The 20245-nt window shown below is 42.2% G+C and overlaps 1 protein-coding gene across 1 annotated transcript in view; it reads left to right on the plus strand.

The window, feature by feature from the left end:
• ttn.2 (titin, tandem duplicate 2) overlaps positions 1–20245 on the plus strand; it is a 217919-nt gene that overhangs the window by 151636 nt on the left and 46038 nt on the right. The window contains exons 167-198 of the mRNA XM_082507917.1: positions 339–526; positions 744–855; positions 962–1100; positions 1901–2064; positions 2151–2302; positions 2464–2620; positions 2734–3015; positions 3251–3550; positions 3812–4105; positions 4419–6423; positions 6557–7244; positions 7370–7634; positions 7817–8143; positions 8256–8540; positions 8665–8964; positions 9044–9346; positions 9487–9762; positions 9866–10165; positions 10250–10552; positions 11503–11802; positions 11888–12175; positions 12275–12577; positions 12860–13162; positions 13244–13549; positions 15845–16132; positions 16585–16875; positions 17013–17300; positions 17385–17972; positions 18299–18403; positions 18492–18689; positions 18833–19129; positions 19339–19926. Of these exons, the coding sequence (XP_082364043.1) occupies positions 339–526; positions 744–855; positions 962–1100; positions 1901–2064; positions 2151–2302; positions 2464–2620; positions 2734–3015; positions 3251–3550; positions 3812–4105; positions 4419–6423; positions 6557–7244; positions 7370–7634; positions 7817–8143; positions 8256–8540; positions 8665–8964; positions 9044–9346; positions 9487–9762; positions 9866–10165; positions 10250–10552; positions 11503–11802; positions 11888–12175; positions 12275–12577; positions 12860–13162; positions 13244–13549; positions 15845–16132; positions 16585–16875; positions 17013–17300; positions 17385–17972; positions 18299–18403; positions 18492–18689; positions 18833–19129; positions 19339–19926 (10983 nt within the window). The remainder of the gene's footprint in view (positions 1–338; positions 527–743; positions 856–961; positions 1101–1900; positions 2065–2150; positions 2303–2463; positions 2621–2733; positions 3016–3250; positions 3551–3811; positions 4106–4418; positions 6424–6556; positions 7245–7369; positions 7635–7816; positions 8144–8255; positions 8541–8664; positions 8965–9043; positions 9347–9486; positions 9763–9865; positions 10166–10249; positions 10553–11502; positions 11803–11887; positions 12176–12274; positions 12578–12859; positions 13163–13243; positions 13550–15844; positions 16133–16584; positions 16876–17012; positions 17301–17384; positions 17973–18298; positions 18404–18491; positions 18690–18832; positions 19130–19338; positions 19927–20245) is intronic.

The following is a 20245-nucleotide window of genomic DNA, read 5'->3' on the forward strand; positions in this document are numbered from 1 at the left end:
TTTTCTCGTTTCTTTTGCTGCATTATTTTGGATCAAGCGAAGGCTTTTGGGGGAACTTAGAACAACCTGATAACTACAGTAACTGAGCCTAGAAGTAAAAAAGGCTTGAACTTGTTTTTTAGAATTACTCTGAAACAGAATGTTTCTATACTGCAGAAATACTAATGCTTTAGACTTTAGATATTTTCCTTTACTTAGCATGTTGAACAAGTAACTGTTTAAATGTGTAATAAATGTTACATTTGAGTATCCCAGTATTATAACCTTTTATAAGCCAAGGCGTGAAAATAAATGAAGATTTTCATGTTGCTGATCGCTGTAAATTATTTTCCTGTCAGACCGTCCTCAGCCACCAGAGGGACCCGTAGAGTTCAACGAAGTCTACAGGAATTACATGGTAATCACCTGGAAGCCGCCTCTGGATGACGGAGGCTGTGCTGTCTCCAACTACATCATTGAGAAGAGAGATACCAACAGAGACCTATGGATGCCTGTCACCTCATCCTGTACCAGAACCACCTGCAGAGTGAGTAGAGATATTTTAAGCACAGAAAATGTTGGAAACAGTGACGAGAAGTGCAAATCTGGGCCAGACTTTTAGTATGCACCTTATATGTAAGATCCTGTGAAAATCTTTGATAAAAAAGTTTGTTTGAAATGCCTGAATTTTTACCATTCTGTTTTTTTATTCTTTTGTTATCAAGACAATAGTACAAAGGCTTTGATTACTAATATCCTTTCAGGTGCCAAAGCTAATCGAGGGCCGGGAGTACATCATTCGTATAATGGCTCAAAACATCTATGGCATCAGTGACCCTCTTCTGTCTACAGAGACTAAAGCTAGAGACATTTTCAGTAAGTGATATTCACAGAGAACGACACACAAAGCCAGCAAGCAATCCGCTTTTGTGTTTATAAAGTAAAAACAGCATGTAATTGCATTTCATTGTGTCTATTACAGAGACACCAGATGCTCCCAAGCAGCCTCTGGTGAAGGAAGTTTACCATGACTCTGCCCTAATCAGCTGGGAGCCACCTGCTGATGGAGGGAAACCAATCACAGGCTACATTGTGGAGAGGAAGGAGACCATGGCCAACAGGTTCATAAATACATATAACACTAATAATTTAGGGCCCAGGCAATGTTTGTAGGCTTTTCTTCTAATTGCTTTTTCGTGTACTTACACAGCCATGACTGGCATGTCAAAGTACACAATCCAGACTTGTAACACGCTTATGAATTATTAACAGCACATTTCAGCTAGTTGTTAAAGTTATTTGTTTTAGTTGCTGATAATGTAACTACTGCTCTGTGAGTGTGTAATGTTTTACCACTGGTCTTGTGTGGTGGGCACCAGTCTGTGGGAGCTATGTCAAACTCTTTCTTCCAGTGTGTGTGTGGCCTCACAAACTCTGATGCCACAGTCAGCCCAATGCCTAATAAATCAAACTTTTTTAGAAAACTGAGATTAAACCTGTTGCAACACAGCAGTGTGGTAGTTAGCTCTGTCACCCCAGAGCAAGAAGGACCCAGGTTTGAGTTTATTTGCCTGCCTTGTCTTTCTATGTGGAGTTTGCATGTTCTCATGCAAACCATGTGTTGTTGTTTTTTTCTGAGTACTCTGGCTTCCTTTATTCCTCAAGTTAAAAAAATTTATGTTATTTATATTTATATAAATGCATTCTTACAAACAAATTGTTAGACTTCATCTGAATTTTCATTTCATTCCATTCGATTTCAGCGTTTTCAGTGGGAGAAACTCATCCAAGAAGTCACGTTGATGAGCAAGGAAATATTTCTCCAACTGAAAACGCATCGTCAAGATGAACAAAATCAACTTTCTGGAATTTACTTAGCTGACATGCATCAAGACATCAGCCTTTATGTTTCTCTTCTCAGGTGGGTTCGCTGCAACACAGAAAGAATCCATCCTAAGGTGGAGTATTGGGTGACCGACCTCCTGAAAGGCTGCGAGTATGAGTTCAGGGTCAGTGCTGAGAATGAAGTGGGAGCTGGAGACCCAAGCCCACCATCTAAACCGGTCTTTGCCAAAGATCCCATTGGTGAGTTGTTCTCTTACAATTACACTCCATGTTATTATTAGTGGATGTAAATGCAGCACAAGAATATTCCTTCTTCTTTTCCCTAGTGAAACCTAGTCCGCCAGTGAATCTAAAGGCTATCGACTTTACCAAAGAGTCAGTTACCCTGTCATGGGAGCCACCCACCGACACTGGCAGAGGAAAAATCTTTGGATACTTGCTGGAGTTCCAGGCAGCTGGAAAGGAGGAATGGCTCAAGGTGAGGAAGTTACCTTGAGCCATTGAGGCGAGAGATATAACATGTAGACCACCCCTACAACTACATTTAACCTTTTAATTTCTTCATTTCAATTCTAATGTTCTTTCTTTCTTTCTTTCTTTCTTTTTTATTTCACTGAATTTTGTCAATTTGGACAACAGGTGAACCAGACTCCAGACTCCTGCAAAGAAACCAAGTTTAAGGTTATCAACTTGGAAGATGGTGTTTTGTACCGCTTCAGAGTCATGGCTGTCAACGCTGCTGGGGAGTCCAACCCAGCCAACCTTACTGAGCCGATTAGAGTACAGGACAGACTTGGTGAGTTGTTATTTCAGTATCATAGAATGCTACATAATGCTACATATGTGTGTTGAGGTACTATAGTGTTTGTAGTCATTAATTCTCTCACTTCCTTCTTCTACATCTTTCAGAGCCTCCAGAGTTGATTCTGGATGCCGGAATGACCCGAGAAATTAAAGCCATGGCTGGCACTCATATTGCTCTGATAGCCGGCATCAAAGGTGTCCCATTTCCCACTGTCACCTGGAAGAAGAATGACGCAGAAGTTCCCCCTCGGGCAGATATCGAAACCAACCAGACAGGCACCAAGCTGGAGATGAGGTTCTGCCATCGTGGTGACTGTGGAGATTACACCCTAACTGTGGAGAATCCAGCAGGAACCAAGACTGTCACCTGCACTGTGCTAGTTCTTGGTAAGTACGGAATTATTTGTAGAATTGGATTATTAACTAAAATTCAGTGGTGGTTTGAAGGGACACATCTGGAGCTGAATCGTCTGTGTGGTTTTTAATTTTGAAAAAGTGACTGTGATTAAGCACATTTTATTTTTGTGAGCCATCACCCCTGTGATACAAAGTCAGTTTCATTTTTGTGTCTTCCCCTAATGAAGGATCAGACTTTAGTGATGTTCTTTGTATGTTTCTTCAGACAAACCTGGTCCTGTACAGCACCTCCGTGTGTCTGATGTCAGGAGTGACTCTGCCTACCTGTCCTGGAAAGATCCAGAGGATAATGGTGGTACTCGCATCACTAACTTTGTGGTAGAGAAGAAAGACACAGCTTCCACTCAGTGGGTCCCTGTCTGCTCTACATCAAAGAAACGCAGTATGATGTTGAAGCACCTGATGGAGGGCACGTCCTACTCGTTTAGAGTTGCCGCTGAAAACCAGTTCGGCCGCAGCGAATATGTCGAGACACCAAAGGCCATCAAGGCAATGAACCCACTCTGTGAGTAACAACACAGTGACTATTTATCCTTCAAATTCATCTATATTATTTTGGTGTTGGAAAATTCCACAGATGCTTGTTTAATCATCCAAAATCTTACCTGGCGTAGGGTTTTCTGGCGATGCTATTCCCAGATTATGAACAGAATCAACTTTCTGGGATACTAAAAATAAATTTCCTTAAGCACCAAAGAAAACTGTGTTGCACAAAGAGTGAGTAGTTGAAGCCTGAATCGCTCTCATTTTGCTTTCATCCCTCCAGTCCCTCCTGGTCCTCCCAAAGACCTGCATCATGTTGATGTGGACAAGACTGAGGTATGGTTAGCATGGAACTGGCCTGATCGCAATGGAGGAAGTGAAATCATAGGCTTTCTGGTTGAGTACCAGGAAGAGGGAGAGAAAGAGTGGTATGAATGGAAAACTGTCAGCATCCCTGAGAGTCATGTGACTGGTCTGGAGGAAGGAAAAACCTACCGCTTCAGAGTGAGGGCTGAGAATGCCATTGGCCTCAGCAGACCTGATACCACAGTGCCTATCCTCTGCCAGGAGAAACTAGGTAGGGCAGAAGACAGTATTTGCATGACCCCTATTGGATTTCACATATAACTAATAGCATGAAATTAGTGTTCCAGTTGTTTGTTTTCACCTGAAATTAGATATTTACTTAATAGTGTAGGAATTGTGGTGCAGATGTGTGTTCCATGATAGTGTCTCGAGTGAGTACTTAGAATTAGAGGAGGCAGATGATCTTAATGAAAAAAAGAAACTGTTGATAAGGCTGGTAAACTGGTAAAGTTTGAATAATTTAACTTTGTTTCATATTTGTTTCATATGAGTCTAGTAATGTGAGGTGACCTCTTTTTGCACAGTGCCCCCAATTGTTGAAGTTGATGTTAAACTCACTGAAGGCATCATTGTGAAGGCCGGGACTACCATCAGACTGCCAGCTATAATGAGAGGAATCCCTGTCCCAACTGCCAAGTGGTCCATCGAAGGAGAGGAGATCACCAGCCAGGGCAACATTAAGATTGACACTGATAATTTCTCCACTATTCTCAGCATTAATGAGTGCACCAGAAACCACACTGGAACCTACCTGCTCACTGTGTCCAACCCAGCAGGAACCAAGACGGTGGCCTTAAATGTCACTGTACTCGATGTTCCAGCTGCTCCGATTGGACCTGTCAACATATTGGAGGTCATGCCAGATTCCATGACAATTGAATGGCGTCCTCCTAAAGATGATGGTGGGAGCCCTATAACCAATTACATTGTGGAGAAAAGAGAGTCCAACAAAGAGACATGGGGAGGTGTGAGTTCTGGTAGTCTTGCAACGCAGCTCCGGATCGCTCGCCTTCAGAAAGGAGTAGAATATGTAGTCCGCATTCGTGCTGAGAACAAGATGGGCATTGGTGCTCCTCTGGAGAGCAAGCCCACTGTTGCTGAGCACTCATTCATGCCCCCTAGTGCACCTGGTAAGCCACAATCCTATGATACCTCAGAGGATGCTGTTACACTTGGCTGGACTATGCCCCTAACTGATGGTGGCAGTCAGATCACTGGCTACATCATTGAGCGCAGACACAAGGGAGGAAAGTGGATCCGTGTCAACAAGACACCTTGCAAGGACCTGAGGTACCGAGTCCTGGGCCTCTACGAGGGCAGCGAGTATGAGTTCAGAGTGTTTGCTGAAAATATTGCTGGATTTAGTGGCCCCTCCCCAGTCTCCGACCCCTGCAAGCCCTGCAGGCCCATCACTGTCCCGAGTCCCCCTGTCAATCCTAAAGTTAAAGATTACAGCAGGGCCACTGCTGACCTGGTGTGGACCAAACCTACCAAAGATGGAGGCAGCCCAATCCTTGGTTACACTGTGGAGATGAAGAAAGCTAGCGCTGAAGAATGGAAAAAAGTCAACCTGGATGACTTGATCAAGCAGTGTGCCTACAGGGTGAAGGGTCTGGAAGAGGGTGTGACCTATAGATTCAGAGTCTTTGCTTCAAACATGATTGGAGACGGGGAGCCAAGAGAAATCCCAGAATCAGTCACTGCTCAGGATATTCTTATACCTCCAGAGATTGAGATGGAGGCCACTTGTCGAGATTGTGTTACTGTGCGTGTTGGACACAACATCAACATCATTGGTTACATCAAGGCTCGCCCTGATCCTGAAGTTTTTTGGTCAAAAGAAGAGACTATTCTAGAGAACAGCAAACGTGTTACCATCCTGCAGAATCTTCCTTTAGTCCACCTAAAGATCAAGGAAGCTACAAGGAATGACCATGGCAAATATATTCTGAAAGCTTCAAATGAAGGTGGTGAGGCTTCCCGCACAATCACAGTTAATGTTCTAGACCGACCCAGCCACTGCCAGAATCTGAATGTGACCTATGTCACTAAGGGCTCATGCATGATCAACTGGGAGAGCCCTAAGGACAATGGTGGATCCGAGATCACCAACTACATTGTGGAGTGCAGAGAGCCTAGTATTAGCATGTGGTCTATGATCTCTTCCCACTGCACTAATCGTAAGATCAAGGCAAAGCTGATGGAAGGCCATGAGTACCTGTTCCGTGTCTGTGCTGAGAACAAAATAGGACCAGGACCCTCCGTGGAGATCAAAACTCCTACATTGGCCATGGACCCTATTGACAAGCCCGGCGAGCCTGAGAACTTCAGAGCAATTGACATTGGTAAGAACTATGTCAATTTGAGGTGGCGGAAGCCTGACTATGATGGTGGAAGCCCCCATCTCTCCTACAACCTGGAGTGTAAAACTAAAGATGCGGAGGAGTGGGAAAAACTCAACACCACTACTCTCACAGACACCTTCTTTTTGGCTGATAAATGTGTGGAAAATCAGACGTACACCTTCAGGTAGGTTACTTCATTTCTAATTTGTAATTACTGATTGTTTTGTTGGGTGTTTATCTGATCAGAAATTGTGTTCTGTAAGGGTTATCCAGCTATCTACCTTTATTTACCTTTATTTTTACAATTTGTTATCCAGAGTGCAGACTGTCAGTGAAGGAGGTGAGAGTGCCTGGGTAAAACTTGCAGATATTCTGGTGAGGGAGGAGATCCAGAAGCCTGTCATTGACCTGAAGTTGGCTGGAACACTGACAGTAAAAGCTGGAGAGTCAGTCAGGATGGAGGCTGCTCTGAGAGGAAAGCCCCAGCCTGAGGTTAAATGGATGAAAGATAAGGCTACTGGAGACAATCCCAGAATAAGCTATGAAACTGGCCCAGACTACTCAAAATTTCTGATGACTAAGTCCAAGCGTAGTGACACAGGAAAATACATTATCACTGCCACCAACTCGGGTGGGACTTTCACAGCATATGCCAATGTTAATGTCCTGGACGTTCCCGGCCCAGTGAGAGACCTGAGGATTACTGGCATTGGAGCTGACAAGTGCAGAGTGGTTTGGGATGCTCCAGAGGATGATGGAGGTTGTGAGGTGGACAGCTACATTCTAGAGAAATGTGAAACCAGGAGGATGGTTTGGTCCACATATTCAGCCTCTGTGGTCACACCATACTGCAACGTCACTCGTTTGGTGGAGGGCAATGAATACATATTCAGAGTGCGGGCAGAAAACAAGATGGGAACTGGCCCTGCCATGGACAGTAAGCCTATAACTGTCAAGACTCAGTTCAACAAACCTGGACCCCCTGATGCCCCTGAAGTCACCAAGGTAAATTTTTGTATACTCTCTACTCGGTTTTATTTCAAATTGTGTCTCGTGGAAAACATTTCAACATCTTCAAGCTTTTATAACATAGTAATTAACATAGCTATAATAATTGGTTGTGATTAAAGGTGAGCAAAGATGAGATGACTGTGGTCTGGGCTCCTCCTGAGAATGATGGAGGAAAGTCAATCACTGGCTACATCCTTGAAAGGAAGGAGAAGAGGGCAGTGCGCTGGGTGCCCTGCACTAAGAGCCCAATCTCTGAGAGACGCATGAAAGTAACCAACCTGATTCCAAACCATGAGTACCAGTTCAGAGTGAGAGCTGAGAATGATGTCGGTCTGGGAGATCCCAGTAAACCCTGCAGACCAGTTGCAGCCAAAGATCCTATTGGTGAGTTTGCTGTCACAACTTTACTATTAAGAAGTTCAAGTGGGGGGGTTGTTTTGTTTTGTTTTTTTGTGGTAGAGCTGAAGAACATGTAAAATGCCAGACAATGGGGTTTAAGATTTGACAAGCTTCGTCTTTTATTTCTGCATTCATAATAAGTTTTGTTTCACTGTCTCCACCTACAGAGCCACCTGGTCCCCCTGCAGCCCTGAAGGTGGCCGACAGCACAAAAACCTCTATCACTCTGTCCTGGTCTAAACCTGTCTATGACGGTGGCGCCCCCATTATTGGCTATAGCTTGGACATGAGGCTGAAAAGTGAGGCGGACCCTGAGAATCCCACAGTGGGCTGGAAGAGAATTGATACTCATGGACCACTGGTGCTCACAGAATTTACTATTGGCCAGCTTGATGAAAAGCAGGAGTATGAGTTCAAGGTGTCAGCCCAAAACCAGGTGGGCTGGGGACGCCATGCTTATTTGAAGGAGGCAGTGTCTCCCAAGGAGATCCTGGGTAAGAAGTCATCAGATTCTGTGCCTCAATAAATGTTTTATAGTACAGTAGTCTTGTAAATTTTCCAAAAGCTGATGACACTAAACATTCATTTGTTTTTCATGTAAAACAGAGGCTCCAGAAATTGAGCTGGATGCCAGTCTGAGGAAAGGCCTTTCTGTGAGGGCTGGTTGTCCTATAAGGCTTTTCGCCGTGATCAGAGGAAGGCCTGCCCCCAAGGTTACGTGGAAGCGGTTGGGTGTGGACAATGTAATCCGCCGAGGTCACGTGGACCAGGTTGACACCATGTCCTTCCTTGTTATCCCTGAGAGCACCAGAGAGGATTCTGGAAAATATTCACTCACTCTGTCCAACTCAGCTGGAGAGAAAGCAATATTTGTCCGTGTCAAAGTCCTTGGTGAGAAACAAAAAACGAATGTCAAATGGTGTATTTTCTTTTAATAACTTTTAAACCCGTTTAAAAAGACTGGTCACTAATGAGGAGGCTGTCATGTCTTTGATTTAAAAAATTTTGTCCACAGACACACCTGGTCCGGTTGGCAGCCTGGATGCCACTGACATCACCAAAACAACAGCTCAACTCTCCTGGTTGCCACCAGAGAATGACGGAGGCTGCCCCATCCTCAATTACGTTGTGGAGAAACGAGAGGTTGATAGGAAGACCTGGACCAAGTGCACAGAGGACCTGAAGAAGACTAGCTTTAAGGTCACCAACCTTACACCTGGCATTGAGTATTACTTCAGAGTCATGGCCTGCAACAAGTATGGCATTGGAGTTCCTCAGGACTCACCCAGGTCCTACTTGGCTGTTGACCCAATCAGTAAGTTCCGTGTTCTTCTGACTCTGAATTTAGTCTGTTTTGTTAATTGTTCCTAATCCCTGCTTTGTTTTGGATTCAGGTGAGCCAGACCCTCCAAAGAAGATGGACGTGTTAGAGATCACCAAGAATAGTGCTACACTGGGCTGGCTAAAACCACTCAGGGATGGAGGTGCCAAAATCAATGGTTATGTGGTGGATTACCAGGAGGAGGGTGCACCTGAGGACAAATGGACACCATATTCTGTGGTCAAAGACCTGACTATCGTGGTAGTTGGTCTGAAAGAAGGAAAGAAGTATAAGTTCAGAGTGGCTGCTAGGAACTCAGTGGGAGTCAGTTTGGCTCGAGAGGCTGAGGGAATGTTTGAAGTTAAGGAGCAGCTCAGTGAGTAGACAAGTTTAAACATTTCCTCATACTAGTATGGATAATAGTAACTGAGACACTGTCATTTATGTAGGTCAATCAAAAAGTTTAAATCATCATGAAATACAGAAGTAACTATTGATATTTTGTCTTCCTCTCAGTGGCTCCGAAGATAATCATGCCTGACATTGTGACAGTCAGAGCTGGATCCAAGATGACGATTGAGGCTATTGTGGCAGGTAAACCTGCTCCTGTCTGCAAGTGGAAGCAGGGCAATGAGGATGTGCTAACCTCTGATCGCCTGTCCATTGTAAAGACGCTGACAACTACCTCACTTATTATAAAGAATGTAACAAGAAAGGATAGTGGTTACTACAGCCTGTCAGCTGAGAACAGTACTGCCAAGATTAATCAGATCCTCAAAGTCATCGTCATGGGTAAGTTAGAACGGAGACTTTTTACACCGCTGGTTCTTGTAAACACATCAGCAGTGCTTTGCCCTGCCTTCCATTATCAACATGTGTGCTGTCTGTGTCTCAGACATCCCTGGACCCCCTGAAGCTCCTTTGGAGATCACTGAACTGGACATGGATGCGTGCACACTGCTCTGGAACTCGCCACAGGAGGATGGTGGTAGCAACATCACCAACTACATTGTAGAGAAGTGTGATGTTAGCCAGGGTGATTGGATCACCGTTTCTACATCTTGCACAAAGACGAGCTTCAGAATGACCAAACTGACACCTGGCAAAGAGTACAGCTTCCGTGTTCGTGCTGAAAACAGGTTTGGCGTCTCTGGGCCTACCTACTCTGAGAAGATGATTGCCAGATATCCATTTGGTGAGCATTTGTATTCTAATATGTATCATAGCTTCCCAACATTACAAGAATAACATTATGTGTTAATGGCTTTTTTCCCCAAAGATCCTCCGAGTGAACCCAGAAACCTGCAGATAAACAAGATCAACAAGGATTTCGTCATCCTATCATGGGAGCGTCCCAGCTCTGATGGTGGGAGCCCCATCAGTGGATATTGCATTGAAAAGAAGGAGAGGAATAGCCTTCTGTGGGTGAAGGCTAATGAGACTCTGGTCAAAGCCACTCAGTACACCTGCACAGGCCTGATCGATGGCCTGGAGTACACCTTCAGGGTGTCAGCACAAAACCAGGCCGGACAGGGCAAACCTTGTAAACAGACAGACTTCATCACTGCCAGGACTGCTGTCGGTATGAACACTTCTTATAACTAGAAAAACATCATAATTTTTCTCACCATTTCACCATATTGTTGATAAATTTCAGTTAAAACCAATAGCACAAAAATGACAACTTTAAATTCAAAGAGCTCTTCACAACACAACTGCACTTTTATGTCATTCATGTTTTTATTAACTGGAAAAAATATCATATACATCATTTTATGTATGCCCTCTGTTGTTTTTAACATTTCCCGATCAGTTTGTTGAAGCTAGCAAACATTTGATTTTTTAAAAATTATTTTTAACCACGGAATAAAAATGTATCTCCCCTTTTAGATAACGTGCTCCATGTACCAAGGCTAAATATTTAATAGTGATTCAGTTCAGCAGCCCCAGGCCCTTTAATACATGTCAAACAAAAAGATAAGGAAATTTATTTTTAAAATACCTACTTCCGTTACAAGTTAACTAACCAAACACATCTGAAATACAGAAGCCCATTTTAGCCCTAACATTAAAGTGGTGAATTCTATTTTTCTGTCTATCAGTTGATCAATCAGTTACATTTTTTTTTTAATTATCAATCAATCAATGTCAACTCAACAGTAATATAGTAAAGTATATAACAGTAAAGCTAGGGAACCCTTCCTTTAAATAAACATGCTGTAGTTGATTTAATACCCACAAAAACTGAGGAGAAAGCAATTAAATGATTACAGATGCTGCAATTCAATGATAAAATCAGTAGTTTAATTATTCCATGTCAAAATCACCTACACAATACTCCCCACCCACAATCGTCTTTGACTCATATCAGAATGATTCAAATTCTACTTTTTCTGGTTAATATATTTTCTTTTTAATTTCAGGATATATTGCTATATATATTTGCACTCTTTTGCATTCAAGTTCATTCTTTGTTATTTAAACTGTATCGTCTACAACTGTTCATTTGTGGGGGTTTTTGTTTCTATCTAGACCCACCAGGAAAACCCGAGCCCATGGATGTGACCAAGAGCACTGTATCATTAGTGTGGGGCCGTCCAAAGCATGACGGTGGCAGCAAGTTGATTGGCTACTACGTGGAATATACAAAGCTTCCAGAAGAGAAGTGGACTCGCTGCAATGCCAACTGCATGAACATCCAGACAGAGAACTATGTGGTGACTAACCTACAGGAGGGTCAACAATACCAGTTTAGAGTCATCGCCAAGACCGCAATTAACAGCAGCCTTCCATCTGAGCTGTCTGACCCTATTCCTGTCATCGCAGAGAATGGTACAACTCTGCATAGTAACGAAAGTGATACACAAATACAGTCATATACAAATAATCATGAGGGTTTTTTTCCTCTTCTATGCAGTTGCTCCTCGTGTGGAATTAGGTGTTAACATGAAGAACCTGATTGTGGTGAAAGCTGGAGAAAATGTCTTCCTGGATGCTGAGGTCTTTGGCAAACCACTTCCCAAAGTGAGCTGGAAGAAGGATGGAGTACCTCTGGTCCTTGCTGAGGGAATGAAGATGTCCCAAAAGAAACATCTTCATCTGCTGGAGCTATACTCTGTCACCAGGAAAGAGACTGGGGACTACACTATCACAGCTGAAAATGTCAATGGCACCAAGTACGCCACCATAAAGGTCAAAGTACTCGGTAAGCTAAAGTTATGTTAGTTCATTTTATTGTAGTGCTTAAGCTAGCGTTTCATGTTTTGAGAGAAAAAAGCTTATCCTTGTGTTTTTTCTACCACAGACAAACCAGGCCCTCCAGCCTCAGTGAAAATTTCTAAGGTGTTTGCTGACCGTGTTAAGCTGCGATGGGTGCCACCACTTGCAGATGGCGGTTCTGAAATCACTAACTACATCATTGAGAAGCGTGAGACTAGCAGGGCCAACTGGGCATTGGTCACCTCAAACATCCATGGACACATCACTGACTGTTCAGTGGAGAAACTTATTGAAGGACACGAATATCAGTTCCGAGTCAGTGCTGAGAACCAGTATGGTGTGGGAGATCCCATTATGACTGATGCCGTCACGGTCAAGAATCCGTATGGTAAGAAAACTCACTGTATTCTACTTGAGGAGAATGAAATGAAAAAATGAAAGCATGCATGTTTTACTGACTGCATAAAGTCTCATATTAGCTTGACCATGTTTAAATCATTAAAATTACTGTGATTTGATATATAGCTTGACATTTTTTTGCTTAAATTCAATTTTTCAAATTGTGAATTGTGTGACATGGCTAATGTGTAAGTTTTTTATTCCTTTATAACACCATGTTGATCAAAGTTGGTGTAGCCCATCAGAGAATTAAAACATTATCTCTTGTCAGATGTTCCTGGTCCATGTGAGCCACCTGTCATCACCAACATCACACAGAACTCCATGACAGTCAGCTGGAAGGCCCCAGCCAATGATGGCAAGTCTCCCATCCTTGGCTACATGGTGGAGAAACGTGAGGCCACTGAGCTGAGCTGGGCTAAGGTTAACCGCCGACCAGTCATTGATAGGACCATCAAGGCCATTCAACTGACTGAGGGCTCTGAGTATGAGTTCAGAGTAATTGCTATAAACAAGGCTGGTCTTGGGAAACCCAGCGACGCTTCAAATGGTGCCCTGGCTGTTGACCCTGTCTGTGAGTATCTGCTTTAAAACACACTTTCTAAATGAAAGTAAAACGCTTCAGACAACTAATTATTCATAAATAATTATTTAGATCCTCCCGGGCCACCTGCCTTCCCCAAGGTGGTGGACTCTACCAAGACGTCAGTTAGCCTTAGCTGGACCAAACCAGCATACGATGGTGGCTGTGAGATCATTGGATACTTGGTTGAGTGCAAGCGAGTTGATGTAGAGAGCTGGACAAGATGCAATGTGCCGAAGAAACTCCAGGCCACGAAATTCCTGCTGACAGGCCTGATGGACAACACTGAGTACCAGTTCAGAGTCACGGCTGTTAACAAGATTGGCTACAGTGAGCCCAGCGAGGTGCCTGGAAACTACATGCCTAAGGATATTCTAAGTATGTTCCCAGCTGTCTCTGATTCAACACTATTTAGATAAATAATTTCCAAAAGGAAAATTGTTTAGTTTACTGGTTTAATTTAATGGTTTTCTGTGGGGTGTTTCCACTGGAGATCAACAGCTTATGTCTAAATCATTGTTATGAATACGTGTGGCTATTGCTGAATCTCTAAAAGAAAAAAGAATTAAATCAAGAGGCAATATAAAAATCAATCAAGTTAGCTTGGCTTTGAAGGAGAGACTGTGTCAGCAAATACAGTAGTACACCTTATCTCTCATTACTATATCACAGTTTATCACTGTGAAAGAGGAACTCAATTTCATTAAATAACTTTAATGCATATGACATTATGGAGATCAGATTGTATGACTACTAACTGGCTCAGTGGTAATCGAAGAAAATGAAATAACCATTTACCTAATCCAACATAGAATTTCTCATATCAAGTCCAACTATTAGAAAAATTTGACCAACCAGCAATTTGCTAGCGTAATTGAAATTGCTGGTCTGGCCTTTGTGGTTATCTTTTTAATCTATATATTATATTACTTGTTTCCGCTAGCGAATTAACTTTATTAATTAAACATATTGTCAATAATTAGTATCATTCTTGGTGAACTTGATAAACTAAGACTTTCTTGGTATTAGCCAAAATTAACACTTAATATTTTCAGGAGGACAAATTAGCAAAAAGAGAGTACTGCCAAATGGGCAAGACAGATTAACAGAAGAAATAATGGCAACTAACAGACGACATAACAGTTAAGTTAGTCACTGTGATTAATGACCAGTGATGGGAATAACGGCGTTACAAGTAACGGCGTTACAAGTAACGGCGTTACTTTTTTCAGTAACGAGTAATCTAACTAATTACTATTCCTATCGTTACAATGCCGTTACCGTTACTAACAAGAAAATGCGGTCCGTTACTATTTCAACAAACAGACGGTTGAAGCTGTGTTCAGTTTACCGCATCTTATATCAGCTGCAGGAAGTAGCTGTAAGTAATCTGGGCGCTGCAGCTTTAAGCAGCTGCGCTTCCGCGGATGGTGATCACGATCACTGTCTGGCACAACACCTGGAGCACAGGGGGCAAAACAATGGCATGAGTGCTGCTGTTTGACTGAGGAAGAATAAAGTAGTCGTGGTCAATCACATGACCACTTAAAGACAAAGCAACAAGGTGACAAGGCCACGTAAAACCAGAGTCATGATAAACTATATATACGCAGCGTTTTTTCCTCAATACTTTCGTCACGTTTACTGTCTAAGGACAGCACAGCGAACACTCTCTGCTTATGAGCAAACAATAAGAAAAACAAAACAAAAACTGCCCGTTTGTGTTGGTGGGAAAATGCACCATGTGGACCAATGAAAAAATGATATGGCAACATGACATTTGGTTGTTTAGGAAGAGGCGGAAGTTTCAGGAGTGACGGCGAGAGAGAGAGAGAGAGAGAGAGAGAGAGAGAGAGAGTTTTGAGATGTGAGAGATTTATGACGTTTAGCGTGTTTGGAGTGTGTAGTTAATGTGTTGTCTTGTGTAGTTAGTGTGTAGTTTTGTGTTGTGTGTCAGAACAATGAGGCGACTGCTGTCTCCAGGTAAAACAGGAGTGATACACCTGCTGCTGTCAGACCTGCAGGTATCAGGCTGTGATGTTTCCTTTATAGTAGACAGAAATGATGTTTTTGCAGTGGCACAAATAATTTGTGGCATCTTATTGAAGAACAGCTGATTGTTCTGTAAATAGTTTGAAATGGTTATTAAAAAGAGGGTAAAAAGTAAATGGATGCAAATAACTTTGTTATTTGTAAAACATGTGCATATGATTTAAACATTGACAATTTATATTTGCATTTAAAGTTATGAAATATGATTCATTAAACATGTTTGTGGTTGTTACAGTAAAAATATAACTTTTTCTACTCTGATTTTATGTTTTTTGTCTGATTTTAGATCAATTGTGTTAATACAGTTTGTCAAAATGAAAACATGACTGTAAATTCAGACATGTGAGGTTGTGCTGAAAAGGATGAGACCAAACAAAGTAAATAGTTTTTAAAGGTGAAATGTGGAGGAAACATCAAAAGTAGTTAAAATGGCCAATTATACCCTGGATTTTTTTAAAGTAACACAATAGTTACTTTTCAAGTAATTATTACTTTTAGAATCTTGTAACTCAGTTACTAACTCAATTACTTTTTTGAAGAAGTAACTAGTAACTATAATTAATTATCTTTTCAAAGTAACTTATCCAACACTGTTAATGACCCACCCTTTGTTTCCTCCAGTTGCTCCTGATGCTGAGCTTGACGCTGACCTGAGAAAAGCTTTGGTTCTGCGAGCTGGAGTAACCATGAGGCTCTATGTACCACTGAGAGGACGCCCAGCACCGAAGGTGACATGGACTAAAGTTGATGCTAATTTGAAGGAAAGGCAAGGACTACTGATCAAGACATCGGACTGGGACACCCTACTGATGATTGAGGATGTTAACAGATGTGATTCTGGCAAATATGTTCTGTCACTGGAGAACAGCAGCGGCTCTAAGAGCTACACCATCGTAGTAAAGGTCCTTGGTAAGAATTTCTGGCATATAAAATGTTGAGTACACACACTCCAGTGAGTTGTACTGTCACATGCAATGTAGACATGTAAATGAAACCAAGTAAGTGAAAAACCTTTTCACTGATTTATAGTTCAAATCTATCAAGAGGTTTTTCTTAACCTGCATCGAGCTGAAATACAATTCTTGAAATGGTGGTTTTAAAAATTAAACATTAAATGTATTAAATGGAGTCGAACCTAGTTTTCACCTTAAAATGTGTAAAAAAGTAGAACATATATATGATTATATAAGATATATCAGAAATATCAGCATGAAGAAAGAAAATGTTTTTTTTTAAAAATAAATATAGAGTGCACACATAGGCCTAATGTGTGCTTTCACTTCAGACATGCATTTGTACTCGTGCTTGTATAACTTTCTGAAAGCTATAAGGCAAAGAAATTGCTTCTCTTGCCCACTTAGATTCTCCGGGCCCACCCTTAAACCTGACTGTGAAGGAAACCTCCAGAACCCATGCCTGCATCACCTGGGATGCCCCACTGATTGATGGTGGTAGTCCAGTTAAGAACTACATCGTAGAGAAACGTTTGGCTGAGAGGAAAGCCTGGACCTGTGTGTCAGCAGATTGTCCTAAGATTTCCTTCAGGATCACCAACCTGGAGGCAGGACAGGCCTACTGCTTCAGAGTTCTAGCTGAAAATGCATACGGCATTGGAGAAGGCTGTGAGACCCCAGGCAGCATCAGGGCCTCTGGTAGTTACAAGATATTTGATACTTAAATTTAAATATACTCATGCTGTATAGCCACTGCATTCATGAGCTCAGACACTATATATGTAGCTAAAAAAACACAAACGTTCAACCTTCGTCCATTTGTCCTTCCTGTGCAGAGCAACCTGGTCCAGTGACAGACTTCAAAGCTCAGAAGACTACAAAGAACTCTATCACCCTGTCCTGGAAGAAGCCCATCAATGATGGTGGGAGTTTTATTACTGCATACATCTTGGAGCAGGGTGAAGGCGAGGAGAAGTGGAAGCAGATCCTGAAAGGCAAGAATACCTCACACACTATTGGAGAACTGACAGAAGGCAAGGAGTATTCTTTCAGGGTCAAGGCACTCAACGAGTCTGGAGAGGGACCACCCACTGAGCTCACTGCTGTTGCAAAGGACCAATTTGGTAAAAATGCCTTCATGCTATTCTTAGTTATACTAAAATTATAATGTTGAACTTTTTAATGATGATTATCCTTTTGAACTTCAGTGCTACCCGACTGCAACTTAAGTGATCTGCACGATGGCTGCTGTGTGGTTAAGGAGGGCAGCACAACACGCATTAACATCCCCATCACTGGAGTTCCAAACCCCACTGCTACCTGGAAGAAGGGCGATATGGGAGTGGGTGATACTGGCCGGATGTGTGTTGAAGCATCTCAGGGCATCACCACCTTACTGATTAGAGACTCCCAGAGAGGAGATGCTGACACCTACACTATAAATGTCAGGAACAGTGCTGGCTCAAAGGACTGCAAGTTCCAGCTGAAGGTGGTTGGCAAACCCGGTATTTGCACTGGACCCATTACGTTTGATGAGATAACTGCCGATGCCATCACACTAGAGTGGGGACCACCCAAAGATGATGGTGGTGCAGAGGTGTCTAATTACATTGTGGAGAAGAGGAGAACAACAGATAACAAGTGGACTACAGTGGCTTCTGCCATCCAGAAGACCACCATGAGAGTGATCAGACTCCATGACGGGATAGAATACATCTTTAGAGTGTTTGCTGAGAACAAGTATGGGGTTGGAGAACATCTGAGGTCTGACCCAGTCGTTGCCCAGCATCCTTTCAGTAAGTATGGCCATTGTCTACTACCACTGTTAATTTATAACTGATTATACTTCAGATCTTTTTGTCTTGTCAAGACATTGTCTCTAATTTTTTTTTGAAAAAGGGCAAAATTATCTCTAGTAATAACATTTAGTGCTCATTATAAGACCTGATGTATTTGTTTTACAAATGTACTTTTAAAATACTAGTAAATGAAATGAAACTATAGCTTTGTTTAGGGATTTTTTAAATCAGTCTTTCTCGTGTAATGACATCATCTGCATTATACTGAACTGATTTTATTACACATATTAATGTCTTCCTCTCGCTTTCTCTTCTTCCTCCAGATGTTCCCGGGGCACCTGCTCCACCAGAAATTGTGAGCATCAGGCATGAATCAGCCATCCTGACTTGGGTTGATCCAAAGGACACTGGTGGTGCCCCAGTTACTGGTAACAAACAGTGATCAATGTACATGCTAAGTATGAGCAAACAGCAAATAACAATCAGTCTGATCAAGTAATTTTGTGTTTTCCCTAGGATATCACATAGAGTATAAGGAAAAGAACAGTCTGATGTGGAAACGGGCGAGTAAGACTCCTCTGAGAGTAAAAGAATGTAGAGTCACTGGACTGACAGAAGGATTAGAATATGAGTTCAGGGTAATGGCCATGAACATGGCTGGCCTGGGAAAGGCTAGCAAAGTAACTGAGGCCGTGGTTGCTCTGGATCCTATTGGTGAGTCCACTGTTATTGGAATCTTTTTTTTGCTCTAATCTTATTCAACTATGTACTGTTTACAGTACTTGTTACCTGAGCTATGGCAACCATGTCTCTTTTTGAAATGTTTTACAACCGTCTTCTCTTTTGTGTCATGTCAGATCCTCCTGGCAAGCCTGAAGTAATCAGTGTCACCAGGAGCACAGTCACTCTGATGTGGACAGCTCCCAAATATGACGGTGGCTACAAGCTTACTGGTTATATCATAGAGAAACTTGAGGCCAGTGGTAAGGCCTGGATGAAAGCAAATCATGTCAACATTCAGGGCTGTGCTTTTACCGTCACTGACCTGACTGAAGGATCCCAGTATGAATTTAGAGTCAGAGCTAGGAATGCTGCAGGTGCCATCAGTATTCCTTCAGAGCCTACTCCGCTTTTGACCTGCAAGGATGAATATGGTGAGCTAAGTAGTAAACAGTTTGACTCGTTTTGGAGTTGACTGTAGATTATTGATTCCCCCCCCCCCCCCCCCCCCCTTTATGTATATATGTACAGTTAGGACTTAAAAATATTTGTCAAAAGTTTGAAATTTTGAGTTGTTGAACGTTTAAAATGTCAACAACTGTCTACAATGCAAAATACAACTTTTTTTTTGTCATCTCTACAGAGCCCCCAACCATCACTATTGACCCAGAAATGAAAGATGGTATAGCCATCAGAGCAGGAGACACAATTGTAATCTCAGCTTCTAAAATTGTGGGCAAACCTCCACCTACTGCAGCGTGGTCCAAGGGAGGACGTGAGTTGAAGACTTCTGACATTGTCACCATCACCAGTACCCCAACCTCCTCTACTCTGGCTATTAAGTACGCAAGTCGGAAGAACACAGGGGAGTACACTATCACTGCCAGCAACCCCTTTGGCATTAAGGAAGAACATGTTAAGGTGAAGGTCTTAGATGTTCCTGGACCTCCAGGCCCAGTTGAAGCCAGTAACATTTCAGCCGAAAAGTGTACCCTGACCTGGCTTCCACCAGAGGAGGATGGAGGCTCTACTATCAAATCCTACATCCTTGAGAAGAGAGAAACCAGCCGACTACAGTGGACCAAGCTAGCTGAAAATGTCATGGATTGCAGACACGTAGTCAGCAAACTGATTAAAGGCAATGAATACATTTTCAGAGTGTCTGCTGTGAACCAGTATGGCACAGGAGATTCAACCCAGTCTGCTCCAGTCAAAATGGTTGATAGTTTCTGTAAGTTTATATTTTTTATGTGGTTTATATCTGTGTATTAATAATTAAACAATAAAAGCAACTTAGCTATAGGATCTTGCAGATCCTTTAAAATAAAAATATAGCTAATAGACATGTCTAATAGTAGTGTACACATCCAGAAAATTTTTTTTTACATATACTATTATATATTGTACACATATTTATTAGTTTCAGATTTAGCCATTCATATATTTTGCCTGTTTATGTTATTGTATTTTGCACAACTCTGTTGCTTGTGAAGCTCGCACACAAGAATTTCACTCGCATGTGCTGTACCAATGTACCTGCACATGTGATG

The sequence above is a fragment of the Aulonocara stuartgranti genome (assembly GCF_965226115.1).
Source record: "Aulonocara stuartgranti genome assembly, chromosome: 16".
Lineage (NCBI taxonomy): Eukaryota > Metazoa > Chordata > Actinopteri > Cichliformes > Cichlidae > Aulonocara > Aulonocara stuartgranti.